Source organism: Alexandromys fortis, unplaced genomic scaffold (genome assembly GCF_014885135.2).
Source record: "Alexandromys fortis isolate MF-2015 unplaced genomic scaffold, M_Fortis_MF-2015_v1.1 scaffold_1, whole genome shotgun sequence".
Classification (NCBI taxonomy): domain Eukaryota; kingdom Metazoa; phylum Chordata; class Mammalia; order Rodentia; family Cricetidae; genus Alexandromys; species Alexandromys fortis.
This window is the reverse complement of record NW_026067927.1, coordinates 28,565,461-28,589,587: the sequence shown is the minus strand read 5'-3', so window position 1 is coordinate 28,589,587 and position 24,127 is coordinate 28,565,461. Positions and strand designations below refer to the sequence as shown.

Here is a 24,127-nt window from a genome sequence, read left to right as displayed (position 1 = left end):
GGCTGGGGAGCAATTTGCTTTACTTTCATACTTCTTATCCTCCTTCCTGGGGGGAATGCTTTGAACTACACAGCAGGGCACCTCTCTGTTTTTATCTCCACCCGGGGAGAGAGATCAAGTGTTTGCTGTAGACTGAATTCTTCTTAGCTGTTGGGGTGAGCATGGCGTGGACACTGTAGGCTTGTGCAGAATTTATAGTGAGAGAAGACAATGACAGCCTCCTCGCTGTGGGCAGTTTTTTCTTGCCATGAGTCAGCGTAGTTACTTTAGAAGCTCACAGTACATACCTCTTTTAAAGCAAAAACTTCCTAACTCCTCTTGTATTGGAATCCATCTACTCTTCCACCTTCAAGTTCATGGTCAGTCTTTGGCTCCCAGTTACAGAGCCACTTCTCCATTTGTCTGGCCTCCGATACAGATGGGATGCTGGCCTCTCTCACTGCCCTGCACAGCCCCAGGGCTGATGGCTGTGGCCATTTCTCCTTACACCAGTTTTGATGACATACTTACTCCTGGCAGCTGAATATTTGTCTCTCTTGTTGTTTAGGGTGAGAATGGGACCGAAGACTGTGTGGTGGCTCTGGAGACCTTGTTCAGCGTCCTGCTTTCTTTGTGCAGACTGATGGTGAGCTGCTCAACCCCTTTCCAGAACTGAGCTACATACAGTGACCCCTGCTGCAGCCCCCATCAGCCCTCTATGGGAGTGTCAGCGGTGCCTGTCTGTAGCCCCTTTTCAGAATCTAACAGCACACGTGTCTAACCCTAGTCTAAGCACCAGCTGAGAAACATTAAGTGCTTAATCATTGGCAGTCAGCATTTAGATAGGATCTAGGGAGGTAAGGCAAATCTTGTTAATGTGACTTTAACTGTGAGTAATGAAGAGATTTCTAAACTCATACTTAAGTGATCAGACATAACTTAGTGCAGTCAGGAAAATGTGTGATCGTTTAACATGGATTCCTGTTAGTTAAACTGAATTAGATGGCATATGAATGGGAAGGCTGTTCTGCTGCTCCAGCGGTGTTTGAAGCCTTCTGTTGAGTCTGTAAAGTTCATGGGAGACTTTGCCCTTACACAAGACTGTGGTGCCATCCACATCTAGCTTCCTACATCTGCGTCCTGTGACACAAGTGGGTTTTTCTGCTTCACAGGTATAGTTTCTAGGTTTTAAGATATTCAATTCTTGTGTATATAGGCTTAACTGTTACTTGTTCAGGGGCTCCTGGTTTGGTTTGGTTTTGGATGGCATGACATCTTGAGCTGGTTTGAGTCCTGTGATGTAGTCCTGCTTCTGCTACTGTGAGGACATATGAAGTCATTTCTTTGAAAAGGGACATCTAATAACCAGCCTGTCTGTATTGCTGTATCCTTCTCTGAAGTGACTAGGTTTCCTTTCTCGGTCTAAGCGAGATCAACTGATGATGGGTGTCTCTGAATGATATTCCCTCCTCATCCTCCTACAGGCCCCTTACACACCGTTTCTTACTGAATTGATGTACCAGAATCTAAAGACGCTGATCGACCCTGTTTCTGTTCGGGACAAGGACACACTCAGCATCCACTACCTCATGCTGCCGCGTGTTCGGTAGGAATCAAATACAGAAACATCATTTAGGCTATGGGAAAGGGAAGTCCTGTAGGGTCCCAAGCTTCCCAGGAGGAATGGGGAGAAGACTCATTCCCATGTTCCACTTCCTGAGCCCCTCATCCCACCGAGGCTGATGCCGCTACTCTCCAGCTGCAGGGACCCATCTGGATGGGTGGTGGGAGGGTACAGCAGCCTCCTCAGAGTTACGGTTAGGTGAGATGTGAACACCTTGAGCTCACTGTGTGCCACTCAAGATATCAGGTATCACTGGAGAGCTAGCCTGATCCTCTTTCTCACTTACGCATAACTCCTTAAGATTTTCACCCTTTAAAGGGAATAATCTTTTCCTTTTATGTTTCTCAGAGAAGAACTGATTGACAAGAAAACGGAGAACGCAGTGTCTAGGATGCAGTCCGTGATTGAACTCGGACGAGTGATACGAGACCGGAAAACTATTCCAATAAAGGTTTGAACTTTTATTTAGATACCAGATTGACACAGACCTATGTCTTAGGAGATTTCAATGTAGACCTTCCAGCGGTGGCATAGGTCTTTGTCCTTTTCTGTGGTAAGAATGGCTCGGCACTAGTTTAGCCAAACAGTCAGGTAACCTTAGCTAGAGGAGCATTCGCCATTTTGCCCTTTGGAGGAATTAGCCCCCAGTTCATCTCCCCTCCCTTCCCTTGCAGTATCCTTTGAAGGAAATTGTGGTTATCCACCAAGACCCAGAAGCTCTTGAGGATATCAAGTCCTTGGAGAAGTATATCATTGAGGTAAGGCCAATGATGGTCCTAGCCAGATTCTGTTCTTCAGGACAATTATTTTAGGAGGTATTTCTCAATGAAGTTCTTTTATTCTTTCACAAATTGCTACATGCATAACCATCGTGAAATTTTACATGATCAGTGGATTTCTTTAAGTCTGATTTGATCTTCCTCAAAGTAAGTTTTTGTAATTAACAGAAAAGCTTTGCTTCTTCAAATGATGACATCGTAGCCATTTGCTGCTTGTGAGTGCACTGAGCGTAGTGTGTGTTTGATAAAAGGTAGACCAGTGTACACCCTCCCTGTCTCTGGGGTCGCTTGCCTTCTGAAGGACGTTCCTGGGAGTTTACACAATTATGCATGTATACACATTATGTATGTAGTTTTTTACTCACCGTTTTATTATACCCTTTGTAGAAGGGTCAAGGAGTCAGAGTCTTACTTGTAATGTAGGCTGGTTCTTGGAGTTCTCATGTTTCTGCCTCCCATGGGCTGGCATTACAGGCATATGTCACTACCCCCAGTTGTATAATATATTTTTATCGTGTCTGCCTAGTATTTATTTCCTGTCTGTTATGGATGTTCATCTACCTGTTTTATATGATATAGATTTTTGTGTCTCACATTTTTCCCCCCTTTGGCACTCACTATAGGAATTAAATGTTCGAAAAGTTACACTGTCTACTGATAAAAACAAGTATGGTATTCGACTCAGGGCAGAACCAGATCACATGGTCCTAGGGAAGCGTCTGAAGGGAGCCTTTAAAGCAGTAATGATGGCCATAAAGCAGCTGAGCAATGAGGAGCTGGAGCAGTTCCAGAAAAGCGGTGAGTGTCCGTGTACACGTCCTCAGCTCAAGGACCACTGCGTGCTTAGACTCCTGTAGGATGTTTCCATCTTTATCTGCAAATCTTCCTTTTGTTGATAAGAGTGACAGCTGTAAATTCCAGAAACATTCCCAGACGGCTGCCTGGTATCCCAGCTTCCTATTGCAGCCTCTGGGTGCTCGTGTCCTCCACTTACATGTACTTCTAGAGTCAGCCTTAACGGAGTCGCTACCGTGGGCTTTCCTAAAGGTGGCCAGCACTTCACCCTGCCCCTCTTCTTAATTGCTAGTGCTAGCCCACAGAATACCAGGGTCATCAGAGGAGAGCACAATATGCTACTAGCAGGCAGTCGAAGACAAGGGGGATTGATGGGGTCTGTTTTCCTCCCAGGGAGTGTTGTTGTGGAAGGCCATGAATTACACGAGGAAGATCTTCGCCTCATGTACACCTTTGACCAGGCCACAGGAGGTACTGCACAGTTTGAAGCACACTCTGATGCGCAGGTATTTTTCTGTTCCCCCAAAGACTGTTCTGTATTTATTTATATATTGGTGTTTTTGAGACAATGTAGTGTAGCCCTCTGTGGCCTTGGACTCACTGTGTATCTAAGAATGTCCTAGAACTCCTACCTCTACCTTTGGAGTGCTGGGATTGCAGGTTTGAGGCATTATGCCCAGCCTCCTAGAACGTTCTTCACCAACAGATGTGAACGTAAGAGCGTGTTTTGCACATGCCTCACCCACACATGGGTTAGCTCCTTTCAGATCTGTTCTCTTAAGCTTCTGTGTGGGTCCTTGTTTATCAGATGCTTATGTGAGCATTTTGTAATTTATGCTTGTGAATATTTGTCCTAATTGTTGGGTTGCACAAAAATCAACCCTAAAAAACAAGTCCATTGTGGACACAAGAAAGTAATCCAAGTCTTAGTTGTCTGCCCCATAACTTCCTGGGTGAAAGTAAGTTCAGAGAAGTTCGAGTCCCAGACATGCACTGTTAATGGAAATTGTTGAGAGATGCTCTGGAGGAGACTGTATACAGAAGCTTGGAGTCCAGACTATGTTTGTCGTGATGGAACAGAGTGTCTGTAGTCCTGTTATAGCAGAAAGAGAAAGATTCTTTGGATCTATTGTTGGGTCCATTGCTTGGGGACACAGACCAGGAGCAGTAGAGCAACATCTCTGAAAGCCTCCCCAGGCCACCAAAGTTAAAACAAACCAGGCTGAGAAGCACTAGAGTGGGAAGGTGCATTAGCTACCTTTTTAATTACTATGGCAAAGAAAACAAAAACCAACTGACTAGGGTGTTCATTCAGCTCACAGTTCGAGGGGCTATAATCCATCCTGGTGGGTAGGTATGGCCATAGAAATGCCGTCCTACCACCTGGTCACATTGCATTCAGTCGAAATTCAGGAAAGTGAATGCCAGTGTTCAGCTCCTTTTGTGTTTATTTTTAATTATGCATAATCATAGGTATATACACATTAATACGGGTGTTATGGAGGCCAGAGGCATCACCCGCCTCCCCCCCCAGGAGCTAGAGTTACAGGCAGTTGCGAGCCACCTGCCGTAAGTGCTGGAAATCAAACTTAGGTCCTGTTAGAGTATGCTGTTTACCTTTGAGGAAACTCAAGAGAAGAAACTTGCCTCATTTGTCAAAGGCTTAGGAGGTTCAGCTTGAAATGGATGAGATGCTCACATTAGTCATGGCAGCACTACAACAGCCAACACATGGGCCGAGCCAAGAAACTCAGGAGCATTGGGAGACCACACTGTCTTAAAGCGGGGTTGATATGACATCATCTAGACTCACTAAAGAGACGAGCATCTGGGCGCATCTGTGAGGGATAGTCACGATGAGGTTCACTGATGTAGGAAGAGCCCTCCTAGCTGGGTGGTACCGTTCCATGGACCTTGATCCTAGATTGCATAAGGAGAAAGTGAGGACTGGACAGATGGCTCAGTGCACAATCGTGCTTGCTCCTCTTGCAAAGGACCTGGGTTTAGTTCCAGAACACACATAAGATGGTTCACAATCACCTCTCATGGGGTCTAGGGGATCTGATGTTCTTTGGCCTCACCAGGCACTGGCATACATGTGTTACACATAAACTCATGTAGGCTGCCACACATTAAGAAAAGTGATAAATCTTTTTTAAGCGAGATGAGTTATGTTGTCATTGTCACATCCATAATCAGTAACTTTCAGAATACCTGAGAGAAAGGTAAAGTTGGAAAAAAACTTGTGTTTAAACATCAGTGTAAACTTAGTCATATAAAAAAAAATACTGTGGTCCGTTTTAGAATTTCTGTCTTCAGTCATACTGACAACCTAAAGATCAGAAAGCCATAGGCTAGGGGTGTTGCTTGGCTTGGCTGCATGGGTCCTTTGCTCCATGCTACGGTGTGGAAAGTTGGCTGCTTCAGGAGCATCATTTATTATGTATACAGTCTTCTGCTTGCATGTGTGCCTGCAGGCCTGAAGAGGGCACCAGATCTCATTTACAGATGGTTCTGAACCACCACACGGTTGCTGGGAATTGAACTCAGGACTTCTGAAAGAGCAGCCAGTGCTCTGAACTGCTGAGCATCTCTCCAGCCCGCTTCAGGAGCATTGTGACCAGGGATCATAGATTAGAAGAATAGTATTCGTTAGGTGGACAACACACCATCCCTTCATGCAGGTCTGAGGATTCTCGGGGCATCTCCTGTGAACAGCATCCCAGAAGAGAAGCAGTATCTGCTGTGGGAACTCCTTCAGCCAATAGCCTTTAAGATATTGGCCCAATTTGAGTGTGATCTCATGCACTATATATGCAGACAAAAAACGTGCACGGGCCCCTTGGCTGCTGGGTTTGGCTCCAGGTCGCCTCGCATGCAGAGGACTGGATTGCTACTCCTCCTTTGAGTTTAACCCCTAATAAATAAACCTTTATTCTATTCTATTCTATTCTGGGCTAGTGTGGAAATTTTTCATATCGCAACAGTTTGGCACCAACGTGGCCAGAGTCCATACCATTGCCAGGCCCTGGCCAGAGTTATGGGAAGGTTGTGACCCTCTGTGTGGGTGCTGGAAACTGAACCTGAGTCCTCATCAAGTGCTGAGCCATCTCTCCAGCCCCAGAATTTACTCTCACTTTTTTAAACGTTTATTTCTTAGTCTTGCATGTATGGGTGCAGGTGCCACAGGATGTGTGGGGGGTCAGAGGACAACCTGCAGGAATCAGTTCTCTCCTTCCACCATGTTAGTTCCAGGGATCAAACTCCAGGACATTGTCCTGCCTGCCAACCCTACCTCTATTCACCAGGTTTGACAGAAATGATCTTATTCATTGTCATGCACGCTGTTCCTTCTACATATAGGCTTTAGTTCTCTTAGATGTCACACCTGACCAGTCAATGGTGGATGAAGGCATGGCTCGGGAGGTCATCAATCGTATCCAGAAGCTTCGCAAGAAGGTCAGTCTCTTTAGGAAGAAGCTGTAGTTTTGGTTTTATGCTGGGTTTGTTTTAGATGTTAAGGGCGGTCAGACAAGGCAGACAGTGTAAGCCGTAGTTATCAATTGATGGTAATGCTTCTTTAATCCATAGTCCCTTCTGATTGTACTCTGTGGGAAAGTCAGTCCCTTCCCTCCTTCCCTGCCCACTCCCTGGCTGGGTACCACTCATTTTCTCTGCCCAAGGGCTTTTTTCGCCCATCCATCCTTCTTCAGTTTTCTTGGGCAACCATAGAATTATCTTCCTGAAAGACTGCTCTCTGGCTGCTTTAGAAGGCAACCAAAGATGACAGTGAGTGTCCAAGGCATATAGACATCAGTATGGGAAGGCTGCAAGCTGAGGAGAGGTGGCTTGGGTTTGTACAGAATGGGGTGACCTTTCCTTGTTAAGAGGTGAGGAAGGTACACACAGCGCTCTACCTGGAGGAGAAGGCATCACCAAGCTCCTATTGGAGCTTGTGCTGATCAGGATGGCTCCTCCCTAAGCCAAGCCTCATGGAGCTGTGGTTGAGTCTGACAAGGGTACTCCGGCGTCTTTGCATCCTGTCTTGGTTCAGAGCTTTGCGAGTAGGTTCGCGGTCTTTTTATCTCAACACTCGTGAGGGTCTGATTGTGCTGGGGGAAAAAAAACACACAAGAAAAGCAGGTAAAAGAGTGCAGAACAGCAGGTGCTGGTCTCACATATCACCTGGAAGAGGGAATGGCCTTCCGGGACAGTTCAGCATATGCTTGTTCTCATGCGATACCTTTAGTTTCGTGAACAAAATCTGCTTCTCTTTGAAGTTTTTCTCTATGCTATTTTAGTGCAATCTGGTTCCAACTGACGAAATAACGGTTTATTATAATGCAAAATCTGAAGGAAGATACTTGAATAACGTCATTGAAAGCCACACCGACTTCATATTTGCCACTATCAAAGCTCCCTTGAAACCATATCCGGTCCCTTCATCGGATAATGTCCTTATTCAGGAACAAACACAGGTGAGTTCTGCGTTGTGTGGAGATACTGGTGTTTCACATTGGGTTTTGATTTACATTTATATAATTAAGTCCCAATAAATTCTAGTCCGCTGTCTTACTTTTTCTGTTGCGGTGATAAAATATTCTGACAGAATCAACTTCCAGATCAGATAGACGTCCATCCCGGTGGGGAAGGGCTGGGACAGTATGAGGCAGCTGTTAGCGGTGTATCCATAGTCAGGAAGTAGAGAGCTGCGGCTGCCCAGGCTCAGGTCCCTTCCAACCCTTGTGTCGTACCTTTTGTGCTGAGTCCTCCCACATAAGCCCAATCAGGACATCCTTAGTGTGCCGAGGTGGTTCCAGATCCTGTGCCTGCGGTGGAGATGACCGTAGACCGCAGGGCTGAAGTACCACTCTGGAAGTCCTGGGGAGGATCTGGGAGGAAGGAAAGGGGGACAGCTGGAGCGGCCTCATGCGGTTCTCATAGAAAAGGCGGCCAGAAAAGTGGCCATGCTGACCCATTGTGTCTGAACTACAACAGTGGACACTGGGTTCTGATAATTTTCATTAAAAAGACGTGACAGTTGACTTGAAAGTAATTTAACTTGTTGATAGTGTGTTGCATATTTTATAGTATTTCCTGTTACAGTCAGTACAATTTTTTGTTTGTTTCTTTTTTGTTTTTTTCGAGACAGGATTTTTCTGTGTAACTTTGGAGCCTGTCCTAGAACTCACTTTGTAGACCAGGCTGGCCTCAAACTCACAGAGATCTGCCTGCCTCTGCCTCCTGAGTCCTTGGATTAAAGGTGTGCTCCACCACCACCCAGCAAGTAATACATTTTTAAAAACATTTTGTTTTTGAGATTAATATAATGACATCATGTCTCCCTTCGCTCTCCCCCTTCCAAGCCCTCCCTTATGCCCCCCCCCTACTGTCTTTTGCATCATGGCCTCTTTACACACAGTACTTGTAGATGTTATTATGAAAATTGGGCATCAAGACTTGAAAAAATATTGGCCCATAATACAGAAATAGGCCGTTTAATTGATTGTTTTTTTCCTTAGTCCTACAAGGAGGATAGATGCGGAGGGGCTGAAGTGTCAGCATCCTTTCATGCGACACAGATGTATTATTATTCCATTCTGCTTTACATATTGCTAACTTACTGGACTTTTCAAAATGAGCATATATTGTTCTGTAGTTAGGAAACAGGCTAGGTGATTGAGTTATAACTGCAGCTCTTGCCTCTGAAGAGCTTTTTTTCTTATGAACCAGTGGCCCCATGTGTTCCTTCTTCTCGGGCCCAGCCCAGCCATGCTGTCCCTCATCATGTGCTCTCTGCTCAGTTGAAAGGGTCGGAACTGGAGCTCACGCTCACCAGAGGATCCTGTGTGCCCGGTCCTGCTTGTGCTTACGTAAACCTTAACATCTGTGCGAATGGCACTGAGCAAGGTAGGTGCAGACGAACCCTGTGCCGTGTCTGACTTAGTGACTTACATACTCTTGAGACAGGGTCTCACCGTGTGGCTCAGTCTCGGGCTCACCCTCCTCTCACCTCCCGTCCTGAGCGTTAGGGTTACAAGTGTCTCCACCACTGTTTCCATTTTTTAGTTAATGCTATAGAAATCTTTAAGGCAGCCATAAGAGAACTGGTAAAATGAGATGGCTTTTTCATTTTGTCGCCCAGATGAGTCTTTAGATGATGGATAATGGACCTACTTGCCCTTGCGAGTCGGCCTCCTCAGCTTGCATTTCTCTGTTTGTCCTGCTGAGACCACCTAAACCCTGAGCACTCTGTGCCAAAGCCACGTGAGATTCTGATGAGTAGAGGGAGGAATAGGAACCTTGAAGCTAAGTGACAATGCTGGGCAGTTCCTCTGATTATGGATTTACCGCACATTGCCCAAACCTTTTGAGAAATGCCTCCACAAAGTTCTGCTTTCTCTGGAGCAAAGAGCAAGACAGAATTATTAAGATAGTCACCAATTCTGTTCTACCCAAACAGCAGGGAAGCAAGTCGAGCAGCTATTACTCCACCAACACTCACCGCAAAGACCAGGTTCAGGGTTCTCAAGCCCCACAGGTGTCATAGAGTAGCACAGGCCCAGTTCCATTGCAGTTTTACAGTAGCATGCCCCCCTGCCCAATATTGTCCGGGAGGACGGAACGGGGCGGGCAATCCACCCATGACTAAATGGTAGTAATGAGGTCAGAACCACACAAGGGTCAGCCTGGAACTTGTTTTGAACAATAACACAGCAGTTTTGTTTTTGATAAGGGAAGTGTTGGTGGAAGCCTAGCAGAGAATAAGAGCTCCTTCTCTTAGTAACCTCGGCCAGAAGTCCCACCCTTGATGTCATAGAGGCTGATAGAGAACTCTGCCTTAGCCAGCCCACCTGTAGGTGACTAAATGGTGCTACCTTTTCCCTGTCAATGTGATTTCAAAGTCAGCTGGAATAGATAATGGTCATTCCTAGAATGGCTGTGTTGGGTTAGGAAGGTGGTTCGGTTAGTGAGAGCGTTTGTTCTGTAAGCCCGAGGACTTGAGTGTAATCCCCAACACACAAGTAAAAAACTAAAGGTGGGGAAAGGCATAGCTGCATATGTGTGACCTCAGCACTGGGATCGCAAGGACAGGCAGATCTCAGGAGCTCACCGTCCAGACAGCCAAGCCAAAACATCAAGTGGGATAGACTGGGAAATCCTTACAGAAACACCGAACTGGGGAGAAATGAGACAAACAACAGTAAAGAAGCAGTCCAGTAGGAACTCGAGAGTACACTCAACAGTAAGCAAACAATCTGATTAGGAATTAGGGTAATTTATTCAGGATGCTATATAAATTATAGAAATAAACATGAAAATATTTAATATCTTTAGCCACTAGGAAACCGAACATTAAAAAGCACTTCTAATAGCGTAATGTTTTTATTTTTGAGTGCATTACAATAAAGTGATCTGGAAAAACTACAAGGATATTACCTCACACACTAGAAAGTAACTAAAATCTGTGCTTATAAGAATGCATAGAAAACCCAGGTCTTGAATCAGTATAGTAAATATGGGCAGTTGAATCTGGTTGTGGGATGTCAGCATTACAGGCCACTTGAGGATAGTTTTTAGGACAGTGATTATTATTTTAACCATTCTGTACTTTGGCGATCTACAAAAGGTACGCAGTGCAAAATGAGGGTTGTAAATGAAAGTTTGTGTCCTGGAAAGGATGAGGACAGGCTGCCTGGTGGTTTTATTCCTTGACCCACGAAGATTTGCCAAGCCCCTTCTAAGCAGGAATGTGGTGTTAGCTTGTAAAACAACTCAAACCCCCCTTTACATCGATTTTCTTCCAAATTTAACATTTTCTTTAAGTTTTACTGCACTAAATGAGACCTTGTTTTTGTGACTTTCTAGGTGGAGTACTGCTTTTGGAGAATCCAAAAGGTGATAATAAATTGAACCTTGTAAAGCTGAAGAGTGTTGTTACCAGCATATTTGGTGTTAAGAATGCGGAGCTGTCAGTCTTCCACGGAGAAACAGGTATGTGGAGAGCAAGAGGCTACTGTCGCTGGCTCGAGGGGCCTGGCCAAGGTCTTCCTTTGGTGTCAGTTATGTGGCTGAGCCATTGTGTTTTCCTCACTCTGAGGCAGTAGAGGTTCTTCAGCGGTGTCTGCTGCCACGTCTCTACTGTGCCCCACTCTATGGTATGGTTGAAACTTTGGACATACAGGAAGCCAAAGCCCTCATCCTCCCTTGTCCCTGTTAGCCAGGAGACAGATCAGGACTCACCCTCCCTGCTGACTTGTAAGCTTATCAGACGGTTCCTGGGCCTTACTAAATCCAGACCTGGAGTCCACTGTTAATTACAACTCAGGTCAGGGAGGTGGCTCATGGAGTAAAGCTGTGTGATGAACTGGGTTCCAGTCCCCAGCACCCATCTAAAAAGATGTTTCAGCAGCGTGCCTGAGATCCCACATGTGAGCCAGTAGGATCCCGGGTTCTCAGCTTAATGCAACCAATGAGCTCCCTGTCTCAGAGAATAAAGGGGAGACCAGTGAGATGGCTCAGTGGGTAAAGGAAGGTGCTTGGGATTTTAACAATAAATGAAGTGGAAAGCAATCAAGAGAGACACCTAATGTCAGCCTGCACACATGCACACACACCAACTCACATCTTTACACAAGCACATACACCACACATACACAGCAATTTCTGAAACAAATTAGAACTTGTTTGCTAACTATAACTATCATTTTCAAATATAGTTTTTCTTGGTAAATTTTGAGATTCTCATAGAATGAAAAATTTAAGAGTAGCTGTAATATAAGGAAAATATTAATGGGAAGAAAACAATTTATGTTGAATTTTAAGTTAGGGGGTTTGTGAATTTTTAGTTCAGTGGTACAACATTTACCTAGCAAGCACAAGGTCATGAGCTTGGTACCCAACAACATCCCACCCCCACCCCCGCACATGCACAAAAGCTAAATGGCAAATATTTTACTCTTTAGTTTTGCAGCACTCAGACAACCCATTTGTAAGGTTGTATTTGCAGTGCTGGAGGTATAGGGCTTAGTGGTAGAGTGAGTGCCAAGCATGCAGAAGGCCCTGGGTTCCATCCCAACCACTCAAAACAAAACAAAAAACCATTTCCTGCTGTTTGGTTATTTTTAACGCCTGGCTTTGCAGGAGAAGTGCTTTCCTTTGGTGAACAAATGATGGAAAGCCATCTCTGCATGCGGATGGGTGATAGTGGAGTTAGAAGTGAATGCTAGTGGCTTAGGAGAAGGTGAGTGACTCCAGAACGGTTGTTATTTTTAGAAATACCGAACCAGACTGACCTGCTGAGTCTGAGTGGAAGGACACTGTGTGTGACTGCAGGAGCAGCCCCCTCTGCCACCAACAGCCCCAGCACGCTTCTGTGTCAGTATATCAACCTGCAGCTCCTAAATGCGGAGCCACAAGGTATGTGTGTGCATCAACAAGCTGAGTGCGGGACACTAAGGCTCCTTTCCAGGTTCAGATCTCTGACTTAGGCGTAATCTTCCAGTCAACTTGAGCACGCAGACAGCAGCCAAGCATGTTTTGCTGAGGGAGAAAGACTATGTAGTGAGACCCTACCTCTCTGTATCAGTAAACAGAGTATTAATTCCCATGCTTCTCCAGGGAATACAGTTGTTTGGGTTTTGTTGATTTGATTTTGCAGTACATTCATGTAGAAAGACCGTCATTCTTCTGACAGTCAGGAATCAAAACTATCATCTTAGGTAAAATTGTATCTACATGGAACTCAGTTGTCTCCATGCCTGAACTATTGATTTTGCAATGTGATTTTTTGTTTGTTTGTTTTTGGGTTTTTTTTTTCCCCCGGTTTTTTAGACAGGGTCTCTTTGCGTAGCTTTGGTGCCTGTCCTGGAACTAAATCTTGTAGACCAGGCTGGCCTCAAACTAACAGAGATCCGCCTGCCTCTACCTCCCGAGTGCTGGGATTAAAGGCGTGTGCCACCAATGACTAGTTCACAGTGTGATCTTATGTTTGTTTTCTAGAAATCTGTCCTGAGGAATGGACACCTCTGCTGCTTTTCCCCTAACATTTCAGTGTGCTCTTTTTTTTTTTTTTTTTTTTTTTTTTTTTTTTTTTTTTTNTTTTTTTTTTTTTTTTTTTTTTTTTTTTTTTTGCTGGAATCCTCGTCTCTTCACCTGACTGTGCACTGAAAATCAGTTCCCCGGTGGCTCGCCTCTCTGAACTTTATAGATTGCTTCGTAGCCTATGCCTCCAGCTTAAGCCCCTGTACCCACTTGGGAGCCCTCTGCATTGCCGGTTGGTGCTGTCTTCAGTGGCCGCCACTGTTGGAACACTAGTTTTCCAGAACTGACCGGCTTTCTTCCTTCTCCAGAGTGTTTGACAGGAACTGTGGGCACTCTCCTGCTTGAAAACCCGCTTGGACAGAATGGACTCAGCCACCAAGGGCTTGTGTATGAGGCAGCCAAAGTGTTTGGACTGAGGAGCAGGAGGCTGAAGCTGTTTCTGAATGAGACTCAAACGCAGGGTGAGGCAGCTGTGACTGTAAGGCTTTTTCTCCTTCGAAAGGAGACTTTGGTGCCAGTAACTTCTCGTGTTTCGTCTGTGAAAATGTTTTGTATATTTGTCTTGTTTTGTTTAGTTTGGAAAATCAACCAGAGATTAGCCATAATATAATTAAAGATAATAATAGTTTAAGTGAGGAGTAGCGGGGTGGCAGAACACTCTCTTAGCATGTGTGAGACGAGTTAAATCCCCAGTCCCATGTTATTTCAGTTAGCCAACCAGCTCACACACCTGACAGCTAAGTTCTCCTCATGTGGCCACCTGCCCTGAGTCATCTTGCTGAAAGCTAATACATAATAAGAGCTCCCTGTCTGCAACAAAGATACCCCTGTCGGGAAATGCCAGGACAGAGGCTTAGGATGGGACCGGGGATAGACTGTTGGCAATGTTTTTAGGTGTTCACGCAACAGAGTATTGACTTTTCGAAAAATTTCTCTTCTAGAAATTACAGAAGATATCCCAATGAAGACTCTGAACATGAAGACCGTGTATGTGTCTGTCCTGCCAACAACTGCAGATGGCTAATCCGTGTAGCCTCAGTCGGCCCTGCCCTGACTTCTGCCCATCTCCTGACACTTACACACACATGGGCTCAGCGAAGGTGTTTCCTGTGGCCACATGTCTGATATGCTGCTTTGAACCAACAGTTCAGATGGGATTGACTGACCTGAGACCTTACATAATGTTCACATATAACCTTAAACACCTATGCAGTCATGTTGGGGGAGGGTCCTAATGTTACCTCAGCACCACAAGCTTATTTCTATACTTGAGTTCTTTAGTACAGAAGGCAGGAGTGGTTTAGATGGCATAATATATATATATATAATTTTATGGCCTTGTGAAACTGATTTGAGACCTTGTGAAGAAATGGACATGTTATATATTTCTGCTACCTGGATTTTCCTGGGTGATTTGATGAGATATTTTAAGTTTGATTAAATCAAAACAGTAAACGCTCTCTTAGATACTGTATTGAAAGTAATTTATTCTCTCATAGTTTAACGAAACTCGAAATGTCCTGACAGAATTTCTCTGTATAGCCCTGGCTGTCCTGGAACTCACTCCGTAGGCCTTGAACTCACAGATATCAAGAGGCCTGCCGGAAAACAAAATAACAAAAGATTGCAAGACACATAGTGAAGCAGGAAAATATAAACCAAGGTGGTGGTGGCTAACTAAGTAGGCTGGGAAGATGGCTCAGCTGGTAAAGCACTTGCTGAGCAAACACAAGGACATGAGTTTGATCCCCAAACCACCACTAAAAGCTAAGCATGGCCAGGTGTATTAAGTAGCACACAAGTCTTTAATCCCAGCACTAAGGACGCAGAAGGAGGATGGGTGTGAGTTTGTGGCCAGCCAGGGCTACACGGTGAGACCGTGCTTCAAAAGACAAAACAGGTGTAAGTGATGCGTGATTCATTCCTTGGGCGGACTTGTGTCTAATTTTCAGTCATTCAGTCTAGCCTATTCGGTGAACCTCCGGGCTGATGACAACCATGGCTTTTGCGGGGGAGAAAAACTTCTTTTGGTTATTTTTAACTGCATAAGTGTGGGCATGTGCACAGGACCCATAGGGGCAGAACCATCTCTCCAGCCCCAGAAACCTTTCTTAAAAAACAATGAAAGATGGCTCGATGGTTAAGAACACTGCCTGCTCTTCCAGAAGGACGAGGTTCAATTCTCAGCATCCACATGGCAGCTCATAGTTATCTGTAACAATTTTCGAGGGACCAAATGCCCTCTTCTGACCTCTATAGGTACCAGATATGTACACAGTACACAGACATAAATGCAGGTAAAATACCCATATGCATAAAACAAAATGTTAAGAAGACAACAAATAACTGGATAGGCCTGTGTGACACAGCCCTCAGTAGACACCTATGGTCACACATTGTAAGTTCTAGTCTGGCTCCTGCTCTAGTCAGAAAGGGAGACAGACTACCCCACCCCTCCATGCCCCATCCCTGCTGGAGACTGTAGTGGGGCAGAAGGATGCTGACCTTCCCCACCCCATCACCACAAGACAGAAACCACTGTACTGAAAGGCATGAGCATGAACTAGGAAGCAGCTCCCATCTGGGAAGGAGCCATTAGCAACAGAAGACAAGCTTCAGTAGGAAGAAGATTCGCTTTGTGGGAAAAAAGCCAGTGTTTATTACCAGAGAGCACTGGGGGAGCCGATGGCTGCTGGGAGACTTACTGGTGGGCAAAGGCCAAAGTGGCCCGAGGCACCTGCTCCTTGGCCTATGCTGGTAAGGTCTATTTGGGGTGATATGGGTTATGGGCTGTTTTGATGGCCATGCCTGGCTGTTGCTTGTCTCCAGTTCTGTACGGGAATGGTTGGGTCTTCCCCTTGAGGGTGGGGAGTGGGTCGAAGCCCATTTCCCTCTTCACTGTGTTCTGATGGTGATCACAGGCTTCCTGGGCATCACTCCACTGCTGCTTGTTTCCGATTCCCCTGTGTGTGAATGAATGGCTGTGGCCTTTGGGACTGGTGTGGGGACCACGACTCATTCTTCTCACTGGTCGGCTTTTCCTTGTGGCATGGAGATCCTCAGAAGAGTGGGAAGAGACACCCAGTTGAGATGTCATGGGTTCCACTCTATACCTCTGTACCTTTGATGGGTCCTCTAGATCAAGGCCCAGTCTGTCCACCAGGATCTGGGCCACAACATCCATGAGAGATTGTGCTTCAGCTGCCATATTGTAGATAAGCTTCTCACTTATGGCTACCTCCTGAGTCTGTGTAGGAGATGGTGGGGGGCTTTCATTCTTCAGAGAACCCCCCTGCTCCTTGTCTTTGGTGCTGAGATTGAAATATTGCAGAATATTCCTTACTATTTTCTTCAGAAAGCTTCCTGCAGGAGCCTGCTCCTTTCCTGGCACATCGAAGGAAGGCTGATGCTCAGTGATGTCTGTATCCTCGAGTTGAGTGAGGCCCAAGGCTTGGGAGAGCCCCATTCTCCCCAACTTTTCTCCCTGGCTTTCTGCTCTAGATCTTATAACATCCTTCCTCTCTTCACTGGAATGAAATATTTTGTGACTACTTGCTGGAATCTTATCCTTGGAGACCCTGAGTTTCTGCGTCTCCAGGCTGTGGTCTTTCCTCAGGAACAGATCACCTAGGCCCTGAGAAGTCTTGGGATTTTTGGATCTATTCTGGAAGCTGGGCGGTGAGTGCCCTGAAGATGAGCTGACTGTGAAGGGGCACACAGCACTTTGACAGTCTAGAAGAAGCCCCATAGGCCATGGCTGTGGCTGTTTGTTTGATTTGAAGTCAATCTCATTAAGCATCTGTGATTGTAGAGCTGGACCTCTTGAGTGCTGTGGACTTGATTGGAAATAGCCTGGGTTTCTATTGGCTGCTACAAATTTAAATTCTCTGGGATTGGTAGTGATGTTTTGGCCATTGGGAATCATCCTGGACCCAAGGGTCACTTTCCATGGAGGATGTGATTCTTTTTTCACCTCGGCTATTCTGCTGGTCTGTTTGGCCACTAAAGGTGGGGCTCTTACTTCAGGATCAACCATCTTCCCACCCACACAGGAATGTCTTGAGGTCACATTCTTAAACATCTTCCGTGGTTCATGCCTGTCAATTCTTAGGCTGGTCCTTGGTTGTAGGCTGCCTCTTCCAGTCCCTCGGACAGTCCTGCTCTGCTGGGTCTTTGCCAGCAGGCAGTAAGCATGGGCTCGAGTACTTAGGTTGTTGTACTTTGTAGCTGGATGGGCCTTGGAGAGTCCATGGCTGGCAGCAGATGGAGTGGCTCTTTGCATCACCGGAACCTCTGAAGGTGAGTATGCAAATAGAGGACTCTGTAGGCTGGCAGCTGATAGAATTTCTACCCTTGTCCCTCCTGGGTCTTGGTGATGCAATTTCTCCAGGATCACGGCAGCCTTGGGACAGTACTCTGACTTAGAAACAGAGGTGGGTGAGGAGGGATACACAGGCTGAAGAAGGGATGAGGCTGGAATCCCTGGCGTGGTGAGATCCCCTGGCTCAAGAATCTGTAGATATGGTCTCCTACGTTTCATAGGAAGCTGCATGATGTTTGATTCCAGCTTCATTTGAGTTTTTGGGTCGAGGAAGGAAAGGTCCTGGGCGGTGTTCACATAGGACTGCTGATCTGTCCTCAGTGCAGGCTTTCTGGGTTCCAGGCCTTTCCCAGGGCTGCTGCTTGATGTGCAAGGCAAGTCATTGGCCCTTAAACCGGGGCCCTTCTTGATGGGATCATGTATGTTACATATTGCTGGCTTCTTTAAGGGCATCGCCGAGGGCACAGACCCCATCATCTGGCTCAGCTTGCAGCTTTTGGAGTCGAGGATGGAGGGCTGGGCAGGCTTTGGGAGTCCAGGCTTGTTCTTGGGCTGGCAAGGACTGTTGGCTGGGAAATGTTCCCACAGCTGTGTCAGTTCCAGGGATGAGAGGATCCTGAAGTAGGAGCCTTGGTTTTCCCTCACCTCAGTCACCTTGTCTTCACTCTGTGTCTCCTCATGGTGCTGGAGGAACTGACAATGCTCAGGAAGGATGGAGGCTGACCTGACAGCTTCGACAGGCAGGGTACCCCCTGGGGAGTTGTGAGTGGGCCAGGTAATGCCTGCTTGCTGATTTTGTACATTGGCGTCTATGGTGTCTTCCCACTCCAGACCCTGCTGCCAGGGCTGGTTTTCAGTCAGGAGGGACACCGATGCCTTCACCCCAGTGTTATGGCATGTTGTTCCATACGGACTGCTCTTGGATGAAGAGGGTGTTTGGGTTGGTGTAGAGCTTGGGAGGTTGCCCAGTGTCTGGACCTGTGTCACACCTACCAAACTGGATGTTACAAGTTGATGGGGCACTGGCTGGGTCTGGGAAATCTGTGGAAGTCCTTGAGCCATGGGTAGAGCTGGGAAAGGGCCATATGTATTACATAATGATGACGTTCTAGTTGCCGTAGAGGAAGAGCTCCTGGCGACCCAGGCAGAAGCCACCACTGACTCAGAGAGCATGAAGGACATGCCCCAGAAAACCCGACTAAATCTCTGCTGTATAAGATTCTCCAAGATCTTGAGGTAAGACAACAGCTGAGAGAGGAGAAGCTGATCCAGTTTTTTATCAGTGGTCCAAGGTGGGCATGGCATGGAGTCCAATAAAGGATCCTTGATGGGGCTGCAGAAGACAGGATGCAAAAGCATCAGTTCCAAGCAGAGGGTACAGATGCCAATCAGTCTGTATAAATACGGCACTGTAGCCCATAGTCACTCTACTGCCTCCACATTCCATATCCCTTATGGTCATTCCATATCCCTTATGGTCACATCCAACAGGGCTGTATTCCAATCCCACCCTGCATAGTATCTCCTGTATGAAAAACCCCAGACCCTGAACTCGCATCCTGGTTGGTATAAATTAATTCACAAGAGGTAGATTTCTTACATTTCCACAGGTCGTGATGCATTCTGGGTCTCTTTCACATTCTTTCTGCCATCTCTGCCACCTGGAAGTGGTTATACAGGATGAAGGAGAGGACCGAGATCTCACAGGAGAGTGCGGCACCCCTCTTAGAGACCTCCCATGCTAGGACTCTACTGCCCCACCTCCAGAGTCCAAGCACAGAGAACACTGAGAATGAGCAAGTGGCACGGAGGGACCACATCTCTTCATTTACACTTTCCTTGCTCCTCCTCAGCCCCTGCCATTCCCCATATGACACTGTGAGGACACGGGATCGGTCATCTGAAAGAGGAGTGGGCCTGAGGGAATCGCAGCTACCTGCTCTCAGGAGGACCTGAGAGCCCCCCTACATGGACACAGCATCACAGCTGCCTTGAACCACACCCCTCACCCCTGGTCCATGGGCAGCACCCACTCCAGGCCAAGCTTTCTTCTTTCACAGGACCTGGGGAGTTTTCCTGATTCTGATTTCCTTCCCAGCAACCTCCTCTTCTCAGTGCTCTGCATCCTGTATCTCAGAAGCGTGGCTCTCATGGTCTCATCACTGAGGACAGGGCAGAAGGAATTGCCTCTCCAGAGGGAAACAGAAGCCTACCTTTTGCAGAAACATTTTTCTTCCTTGCCCTGCTCTGCCCCCTCCTCACCACCTGACAGTGAGAAAGGACAGAAATGAGCCGGGCCCATTCTTCCTCTCTCTCGTGTGGACAAGCTGCCTGCCCCCTGTGCTGGTGGAGAACACAAAATCCACATTTCCCGGAGAGCTTTCTCTCATCCAACCTTGACTCAGTTGTTCTATGCACAAACACATTTCCCCTTGGCATTGTTGGAAAACACAAGAAGGGGCTGTCTATGCCACCCTTACATGGATGTCCTCAGTCAGTGTTCCTCAGATAGGATCCTACCCAGGGGTTAGCTGCTGCTGCCTCTAGGCTGTTGGGTAAGGTCTGCTTCCCCAGACCTGAGGTGACTTAAACCCTGGTCTGAGGCCCTTGGTCTCATCATCCCCTTCACATTAGCCACACAAAACATGGGCTTGAACAGAGGACAGAGGACTTCTTTCTCAGAGCCTGTGCTGTCCCTAAGGTCCCCTCCATCTCAGAAATGCAGTCTGCCCACGGGGCCAGTCTTCCTTCGTGGCCTCTCAGCCACACCACACAGAGGGTCTGAGAGCTTCAGGCGCACACCTCAAGGCCACTCTCCCCCGTGCCCTACTTTCCAGCCCCTACAGATGAGGTGCTGCTGTTTCTGGAGAGTTCCTCTCAGCTGTCTCTCTGCTTGACTAGGAAAAGGGGAAGTAACAGTAGTGAGCAACAGACTGAACACACTCCATTGTGTTTCAACCATGGCTTTTCTCACCTTTGGGGGGTTCTTTCTGCTCCCAGGTGGTGGTGATGCTAGGTACTTCTTCAGGAAGGGGATCAGGAGCAAGAAGAGCCCTGCTCCACACATAACACCAAAGATCATGTCCTTGGCCATGACAATGGAGCTGAGGCTCATCCAGTAGTCACTAATGCTGCTCAGCTGAAAGAGAGAATTCTCCATCTTCTAATTTGCCCTTCTGTCCTCAAGCCACTGAGTCCTGGGAGTCCAGCAGGAGGCTTGTGAGGCCATCTCATCACACAGCTGTGGCCTCCTCATCACAAAGGGCTCCTGGCAGGAGGGAGGGAGCCACAGTCCCTCCCCAGCCTCAAGTCCAGCAGACCCTCCTGCCTCCTGGTTTCCCTGCTCCCTCCTTCCAAGTCCTCCTGCTGAAACAGTCTGAGAAAGACCTTCCTCCACGTTTTGTTTCTTGCTTCCTCACCCTCAGGGGTGTCACAGGGCCTGATACGTAACAGCATGTGGGGTTTCAGCAGAAGAAGAGGCGGTTATCTAATAACCTGAGATCTAGCAGTGACTGTAGAATGGGGTAGAAGGAAAGAGGGCCTGATATCTACTAGTTTACATGGTAGCAAGGAGTGTAACAGTTCCCGACAGTCAGCATTTTATGTGGGTTGCAGTGGGGTTTTAGCTGGTGCTGATACATTGCACACTCAATCACACTATAGCCCACATACTCTGTTAGGTAGGAGGTCCTCCTGAATCCCACGACGCTGCTTCTATTTCACCACACCTCTAGAAGTCAGGGTATGAGGGGTGAAGGCCTGAAACCTCGAGGTTTGTATGTAGTGGTGATACAGAGGTGTTCATCAGAGTCTGATGAATCCATAGGCTGTTGGGTGCTCCTAGGGGTGTGTGTAGCAGGACCTGTCTCTGCTGGAGCTTCTTCCAGAGCACCGCTGACTGAGCATGGGACAGGCCAGCAGATAGGATCTGTTGTTGGAGGCCACTCATTTGTTCCCGGCTACCCAGACTCAAAATAACCACTCAGAAACTATATTATTTAAATCACTGCTTGGCCAATCACTTAAGCATGTTTCTGGCTTACTCTTATATATTAAATTAACCCATTTCTATTAGTTTGTATTTACCATGAGGCTTGTGGCCAGATTATTTGCCGTGTCGTTTTCATTGTCACCCTATGGAAGGAAATGAAATATCCTTCAGCTGATGAATGGATCAGGAAAACCTGGCCACAGAGGAGTTCTGTATAGCTGTAAAGAAGAATGGAACGGTGACGTTTCAGGTAAATGGAACTGGCACATCTGATCCCGAGTCAGTTGATTCAGGTTCAGGAAGGCAATCGCTGTATGTTCTCTGTATTTTTCAATCCTTCTTCCAGAATTCCAGATGTGGGAATATGAGTAACCACAGGAAACAGCGTGAAGTAACCACAGAAAACAGCGTGGAGCAATCACAGAAATCAAGTAGAGTAACCACAGAAAACAACATGCAGTAACCATAGAAATCAGCATGCAGTCATCACAGAAAAGAATGTAGAGTAACCACAGAAATCAACGTGGATTAACCACAGAAAACAACGTGGAATAACCACAGAAATCAACGTGGATTAACCACAGAAATCAACGTGGAGTAACCACAGAAATCAACGTGGAGTAACCACAGAAAACAATGTGGAGTAACCACAGAAAACAGCGTGGAGTAACCACAGGAAACAATGTGGAGTAACCACAGAAAACAATGTGGAGTAACCACAGAAAACAACGTAGAGTAACCATAGAAATCAAAGTGGAGTAACCACAGGAAACAAAAAAGTAACAAGGACTGGGAGTGGGGGAAGGAGAATAGTAGGACACAGGTACCTGAAAGGGGAAATAGAAAAAAAAAACATGGAGGGAAAAGTTATATTTTCTAGGGATAGGGAGGGAGGGAAACACTGGGGGAGACCACCACAAAGATGATAGAAAAAGCCACAGGGAAACATTATTCTATGTTTACTTAAGGAGACATAGATAACTTTCCAGAAGCAAAGTCGGCCCTGGCCCTCTCTCTGTGCACCCTGCACACATTCTGAAACTCACAGCTGTCATGGTCCTCATTGCTACTCAGCACAGCAGGGTTCCATTGCTCTCCACACTACCCCCTTCCACTTTGGCCAAGCCAACAAAAGTTCTGAATTTCTCCACAAACTTCCTGTGGGAGAAGTTCTAGCATGTAAGGGTGGTGGTAAATTTTGTATGCCTGAGAGCAATGTCATCACCTGTTACCTGAGCAGAGGCAGCAGCTCAGATGTGCAGTGGGTGAGCGCTGCTGATGTGACATTATTCGTCCAGTCAACACCTCAGTGTCTCCACCTTGAGCATCACGCTACATAACCCAGTCCACTGAAGGGGCAGAGGAGGAACTGAGGGCAATCCTTTGGCTGCTGGTCACTCACTTGAAGCCCAGGACTGTTCTGGTACACAAACAGGTGACTCTGGCTGGCTTCATGATTCTCTGCATCTCATTGTGGCTCTATGAGCCTTCTTTTTGAGTCTTCGAGTCTTCTTCTTCCCTCCAGGCCTTCCACAGTACTAACTGCTGGCTCCTCACCTGCTTTCACCAATCCCTGTTCAAGATATCCCCGCGCCAGTGAAGCTGTGAGAAGATGGCCCAGCTTGAAGCTAAGAAGCCTGCAGAGAGCCAACCTAACATGGACAGCCCATGGAAAGAGAGAGGTTCAAAGGAAGAAAAGCCGAAGCTCCAGGCCGAGTGAAAAGGGGGAAAGGCCACGTTCCCAGCTCCTGAGGAGATGGGCAAATGTGGGCAGGCACAGGCTGCTGAGCCTGAGGACTCCTTCACACTCCTGCCCAAGTGAACTTTGTGTTGGTGAGTTTAAGTGCAAGCACTCCCATGAAGTCACCCTCTCTGTGACACTGCCATCTTTCAGTAACACTTTGATAAGGACGGCTGGTCCCCGTGGTAGCTGACTACTGCTCTTTTGAAGCGTTTTCTGGACCTTCACGAGTTGCAGCGTTGTCACTGGAGTGCCCCAGCAATTGGAGAAGCTGGGAAGAATGCCTTTACCAGGGTTTTCCTCTCGGCCACCACCTCCAGCAGCTCCACTTCTGGGGTGTGAGTCTTCCAAGGGTGAGAGGTTGCCTTTCTGCTGAGTCTGGATTGGCATGCGGGCTATGATCATATACAGAGCAAAAAGGTGGAGCCTGGTCCTTTTCCCAGAATGGGGACTCCCAAAATGTGGGCAAAGCCTTCAATCAAGGCAAGATCTTCAAGTGAATATCTGTGGCAGGTGCACAGCTTGCCCTTCAGATGGGGGCCTTTGAAAGGAAACAGATTATTGACAAAACACATACACATTTGCGCGTGCAAGTGCATACATAATTTAAATGAAGTTATGCCATTTGGCAGGATAATGATCCTCCCAAGAGCCCTAGATTAAAGAAATCCTGGTGCCAGGGAAATCTTCCTTCGTGGTGTTGGCTAGAAGAGTCCAAGAGACCTGCAAACAGAATGGGCTAATTCTGCTGCCCTTTGTTGCCTCCCAGAACTTGAAGGTAAGACCCCGTACTTATATACATATACATTTGTAACAATAAGGAGATCATGGTTTGGGAAGGGGGATGTGGGAG

The 24,127-nt window shown here is 46.8% G+C and overlaps 2 protein-coding genes across 2 annotated transcripts in view; one reads left to right on the top strand and one right to left on the bottom strand.

Annotated features, from left to right (window-relative positions):
- Iars1 (isoleucyl-tRNA synthetase 1) overlaps positions 1 to 14,695 on the top strand; it is a 45,761-nt gene extending 31,066 nt beyond the window's left edge. The window contains exons 22-34 of the mRNA XM_050144084.1: positions 548 to 625; positions 1,464 to 1,585; positions 1,952 to 2,054; positions 2,278 to 2,361; positions 3,006 to 3,180; positions 3,571 to 3,683; positions 6,541 to 6,636; positions 7,479 to 7,655; positions 8,982 to 9,087; positions 11,047 to 11,172; positions 12,454 to 12,597; positions 13,530 to 13,682; positions 14,163 to 14,695. Of these exons, the coding sequence (XP_050000041.1) occupies positions 548 to 625; positions 1,464 to 1,585; positions 1,952 to 2,054; positions 2,278 to 2,361; positions 3,006 to 3,180; positions 3,571 to 3,683; positions 6,541 to 6,636; positions 7,479 to 7,655; positions 8,982 to 9,087; positions 11,047 to 11,172; positions 12,454 to 12,597; positions 13,530 to 13,682; positions 14,163 to 14,245 (1,560 nt within the window). The 3' untranslated portion in view covers positions 14,246 to 14,695. The remainder of the gene's footprint in view (positions 1 to 547; positions 626 to 1,463; positions 1,586 to 1,951; positions 2,055 to 2,277; positions 2,362 to 3,005; positions 3,181 to 3,570; positions 3,684 to 6,540; positions 6,637 to 7,478; positions 7,656 to 8,981; positions 9,088 to 11,046; positions 11,173 to 12,453; positions 12,598 to 13,529; positions 13,683 to 14,162) is intronic.
- Positions 14,696 to 15,985: 1,290 nt separating this feature from the next.
- Positions 15,986 to 20,702, bottom strand: LOC126502509 (spermatogenesis-associated protein 31A6-like). The gene is made up of 5 exons (XM_050143552.1): positions 20,517 to 20,702; positions 19,756 to 19,807; positions 19,143 to 19,203; positions 17,745 to 18,875; positions 15,986 to 17,654 (listed from the first exon to the last, which is right to left on the bottom strand). The coding sequence occupies exons 1-5, from the start codon at positions 20,700 to 20,702 to the stop codon at positions 15,986 to 15,988; spliced, it is 3,099 nt and encodes a 1,032-aa protein (XP_049999509.1).
- Between the last annotated feature and the right edge of the window lie 3,425 nt (positions 20,703 to 24,127).

Excerpts from the sequence above, each read along its gene's own strand:
- LOC126502509 (XM_050143552.1), bottom strand. The coding sequence starts at position 20,702 with ATGGAGAATTCTCTCTTTCAGCTGAGCAGCATTAGTGACTACTGGATG. Across the intron at positions 19,204-19,755 it reads GAAAAATGTTTCTGCAAAAG|GTGGCAGAGATGGCAGAAAG; the intron begins GTAGGCTTCTGT and ends AACCACTTCCAG. Across the intron at positions 18,876-19,142 it reads GCATCACGACCTGTGGAAAT|CCCCATCAAGGATCCTTTAT; the intron begins GTAAGAAATCTA and ends TGTCTTCTGCAG.